The sequence below is a fragment of the Gobius niger genome (assembly GCF_951799975.1).
Source record: "Gobius niger genome assembly, chromosome: 5".
NCBI lineage: Eukaryota > Metazoa > Chordata > Actinopteri > Gobiiformes > Gobiidae > Gobius > Gobius niger.
Genome location: NC_136856.1, coordinates 41,028,175 through 41,032,296, shown reverse-complemented (window position 1 = coordinate 41,032,296; position 4,122 = coordinate 41,028,175). Strand labels below are relative to the sequence as shown.

The 4,122-nt window shown below is 36.4% G+C and overlaps 1 protein-coding gene across 1 annotated transcript in view; it reads left to right on the top strand.

The window, feature by feature from the left end:
- Positions 1–1,366: 1,366 nt before the first annotated feature.
- The window catches only part of ccdc66 (coiled-coil domain containing 66), a gene marked incomplete at its 3' end in the record, with an annotated part of 40,167 nt that continues 37,411 nt past the window's right edge, over positions 1,367–4,122 (top strand). The window contains exons 1-3 of the mRNA XM_079556549.1: positions 1,367–1,520; positions 3,145–3,203; positions 3,334–3,362. Coding sequence (XP_079412675.1) covers positions 1,510–1,520; positions 3,145–3,203; positions 3,334–3,362 — 99 coding nt within the window. The 5' untranslated portion in view covers positions 1,367–1,509. The remainder of the gene's footprint in view (positions 1,521–3,144; positions 3,204–3,333; positions 3,363–4,122) is intronic.

Genomic DNA, 4,122 nt, shown 5'->3' with positions numbered 1-4,122 from the left:
GATGGCGGCCATTTTAGGGATAGGTTTGCCTGAGTCCTCCTAGGAACGCCCCCACCTCCTGGAGACGCCTCCGAGCTTTGGTCACCAGCCGAGTAACCAACCACTGCTCCTCAGCAGAACCCCCTCCCCACTGATGCCACAGACAGCGTGTGGAGGGGGCGTGTCTAAAGGCTCAGAGGTTCTTAAAGAGACAGAGGCCGATTTCAAGACATTCACTACAGCCATTTTGAGAGAGACATTTTATACAAGGCAGTTATTCTAATTTACTGCATTTACAGACCAACAGAAGGTTTGTCATCATTGGAGTGAGATATAGACTGGTGCTGTGGGACTGACAAAAGCAGAACACCCCCTCTTTAAAGCAGAACACCCCCTCTTTAAAGCAGAACACCCCCTCTTTAAAGCAGAACACCCCCTCTTTAAAGCAGAACACGCCCTCTTTAAAGCAGAACACCCCCTCTTTAAAGCAGAACACGCCCTCTTTAAAGCAGAACACCCCCTCTTTAAAGCAGAACACCCCCTCTTTAAAGCAGAACACCCCCTCTTTAAAGCAGAACACCCCCTCTTTAAAGCAGAACACCCCCTCTTTAAAGCAGAACACCCCCTCTTTAAAGCAGAACACGCCCTCTTTAAAGCAGAACACCCCCTCTTTAAAGCAGAACACCCCCTCTTTAAAGCAGAACACCCCCTCTTTAAAGCAGAACACCCCCTCTTTAAAGCAGAACACCCCCTCTTTAAAGCAGAACACGCCCTCTTTAAAGCAGAACACCCCCTCTTTAAAGCAAAACACCCCCTCTTTAAAGCAGAACACGCCCTCTTTAAAGCAGAACACCCCCTCTTTAAAGCAAAACACCCCCTCTTTAAAGCAGAACACCCCCTCTTTAAAGCAGAACACCCCCTCTTTAAGTAAATATTGATTGATTATGGGGACCCTGAAAACACTTTAGCCCGGGCTCATTTTACTTAAATACGGCCCTGATTGCCTGCCCCTCCCCATAGCCACCTAATCTTCCCGGGTGTCTTGCCCAAGGATACAACAACAGAAGGCAGTGAATTAAACGTGTGGAATCAATGCTCCAGTGGTCCCCGAGGGGAAACTAATCAATACAAATTTGACTGGATGGGCAGTACGACAATTTTTTTTTATTTTTATTTTTTATTTTTTTTTTTTTTATTTCCTTATGTGTTATTTGGAAAGACGTTTAGTTGAAGTTGTTAATATAAAATGTAAAATAAATAAATAAATAAATAACAAGCTGTCAGCGGTGAAATTTAAACGGTGAGCATAGTGGCCTGTGATTGGCTGAGCGTAGGATTCACGAGCCAATCAGCGCCGTCGTTCTTGGCTGTTGTCAGTTACCAACGAACGCCCTGAAAACGAACGTGCTGCGGCCGATGTGAAGGAAAAACGCACTTTTAAACTCGATGAAAAGCACTTTAATACATTTATTCTCCATCCTCGGGTGGGACATGACCTGTATGTGAACCAGTGAAGCGGCGCCAGTCAGTATGAACCTGGGGTGAGTGTGTGGTTTGGAGTTAGCATGAGGGGCTAGTTACTGTCAGGTTGTTGTTGTTGCGGTTGAAACAGCTGTGAATGAATCAGGCTCATAAACCTCCCGTAAAGCAGATCAATGTACTGATCTACAGGAGGATTTTGTAGTATTTTCGTGAGGTAAATGGTGAATGTAAAACTGATTATTTCTATGTGATGTGCAGTGAGATTTAACATTTATTAACCTCTTACTGAACCTGAACCAAATGCATTCTGTTATATAGGTCTGTGTAACACCTCATTTGAAAGCTAAGACCCACAAAACTGATCTTTTTCCTCGAGTTGTTGCTGAGTTGTGTCACCTTTTGTATGTTTTTATTTTCTTTATTTTTTTTTCCATTTTTGTCACATTTTTGTTGAATTTTTGTCACTTTTTTGTAGAATTTTTGTCACTTTTTTGTAGAATTTTTGTCACATTTTTGTTGAATTTTTGTCTAATTTTTGTCTCATTTTTGTCTCATTTTTGTCTCATTTTTGTCTCATTTTTGTCACATTTTTGTTGAATTTTTGTCATTTTTTAATTGAGTTTTTGTCACATTTTTGTTGAATTTTTGTTTAATTTTTGTCATTTTTTAATTGAGTTTTTGTCACATTTTTGTTACATTTTTGTCACATTTTTGTTGAAATTTTGTCACATTTTTGTTACATTTTTGTTACATTTTTGTTACATTTTTGTCATTTTTTTAATTGAGTTTTTGTCACATTTTTGTTGAATTTTTGTCACTTTTTTGTTAATTTTTTGTCACATTTTTGTTGAATTTTTGTCACTTTTTTGTTAATTTTTTGTCACATTTTTGTTGAATTTTTGTCATTTTTTGTTGAGTTTTTGTCATTTTTTTAATTGAGTTTTTGTCACATTTTTGTTGAATTTTTGTCATATTTTTGTTGAATTTTTGTCACTTTTTTGTTGAATTTTTGTCACTTTTTTGTTGAATTTTTGTCACTTTTTTGTTGAATTTTTGTCACTTTTTTGTTGAATTTTTGTCACATTTTTGTTGAATTTTTGTCACATTTTTGTTGAATTTTTGTCTATTTTTTGTTGAATTTTTGTCTAATTTTTGTTGAATTTTTGTCACATTTTTGTCACTTTTTTGTTGAATTTTTGTCTAATTTTTGTTGAATTTTTGTCACATTTTTGTCACTTTTTTGTTGAATTTTTGTCACATTTTTGTTGAATTTTTGTCTATTTTTTGTTGAATTTTTGTCTAATTTTTGTTGAATTTTTGTCACTTTTTTGTTGAATTTTCTTTCTAATTTTTGTCTAATTTTTGTTGAATTTTTGTCTAATTTTTGTTGAATTTTTGTCACATTTTTGTTACATTTTTGTCACTTTTTTGCTGAATTTTTGTCGCGTTTACATCCTTGTTTTCTTCTACTTTTTGTGGCTGTTTTGGTGCTTTTTCCCCAAGAATCTTTTTGATTAGGGTAAAGCCAAACTGGAGAAAATGGGATCCGTTCAGGTGGGAGTTAAGAGGTTCAGGACAACACAAAATCATGATACTCTGCCCTGTCTTTCATTACTGTTTAAAGAAACATTCAGTTCTGGTCTGGTTAAGCGTTGATGAATGACACAAATGTTCCCTCTACAGAGATGGTTTGCTGTTTGAACTAGAAAATGGAAAACCCAAACTCATTCTTCTAACCCGTGGTGAGTCTGTCAAAGGTTTGGACTTTTGTTTGTTTCCTGGTCGATGATTTTTCAGTGATAATCATGTCCCATAAATGAACTGTTGAATGAAGTGTTTACTAATGTCTGGTGTCGTCTCTTTATGTTGCAGGAGAAAAGGTTCAGAAGAATCCTGTGAAGGTAGGGTTTGTTTTGTGTATGTTTAATAGGGATTTCTCCACCTCTCTTAAAGCTCAGGGTTTTTACTGTTCATCATCTGAGCAGGTCTGTCTCAGTCTCTGCTCATCTGCGTCACATACAGTGGGGGGGAAAAAGGATTTGGTCAGTTTCCCATAGACTTTCTATTGGATTATGGACAAATACTTTTCCCCCACTGTATCTAAAAAAAAATAATGATATTACTTCATTTGTTAGTATTTTTCTTCATCATCATACTAATGAATTCTTAGATACAAAACTGGAGGAATGTAGACAGAGTATTTCTTTGAGTGTAGAGCATGTGAGCCTCTTCTTAGCTCTTTAGGTCAGAAGAGGCTTCTGTGACTAGAAGCGAAACGTCAATGAAATAAGGTTCCTTATCCACATAGTTGAGGAGTTTGGGATGGAATAGTTTAAATCAGTGTTAATTTTGACAACATATTTTTATTTCGTTTTAGTCTTTTGACGAAAATGTAATTCGATTTTAGTCTTGTTTTAGTCGACTGAATTTAAGACTAATGTAGTGGACTTTGCATTGATAATATTGATTCTAATCATGTTTAATGTTGTTCCTCTGCTTCATGTTTCTGCTCCACATGAACAAAGCTCAGAGCTGATCCTTTAAACATGATCTGAGGCTCTTTCAGACGCTCAATACAAGTTTGGATGATTTTAGTCTCTCCTTTTCATCTTTATTTAGTCTGATTTTAGTCGACTCAAATATCTGGACATTTTAGTCACA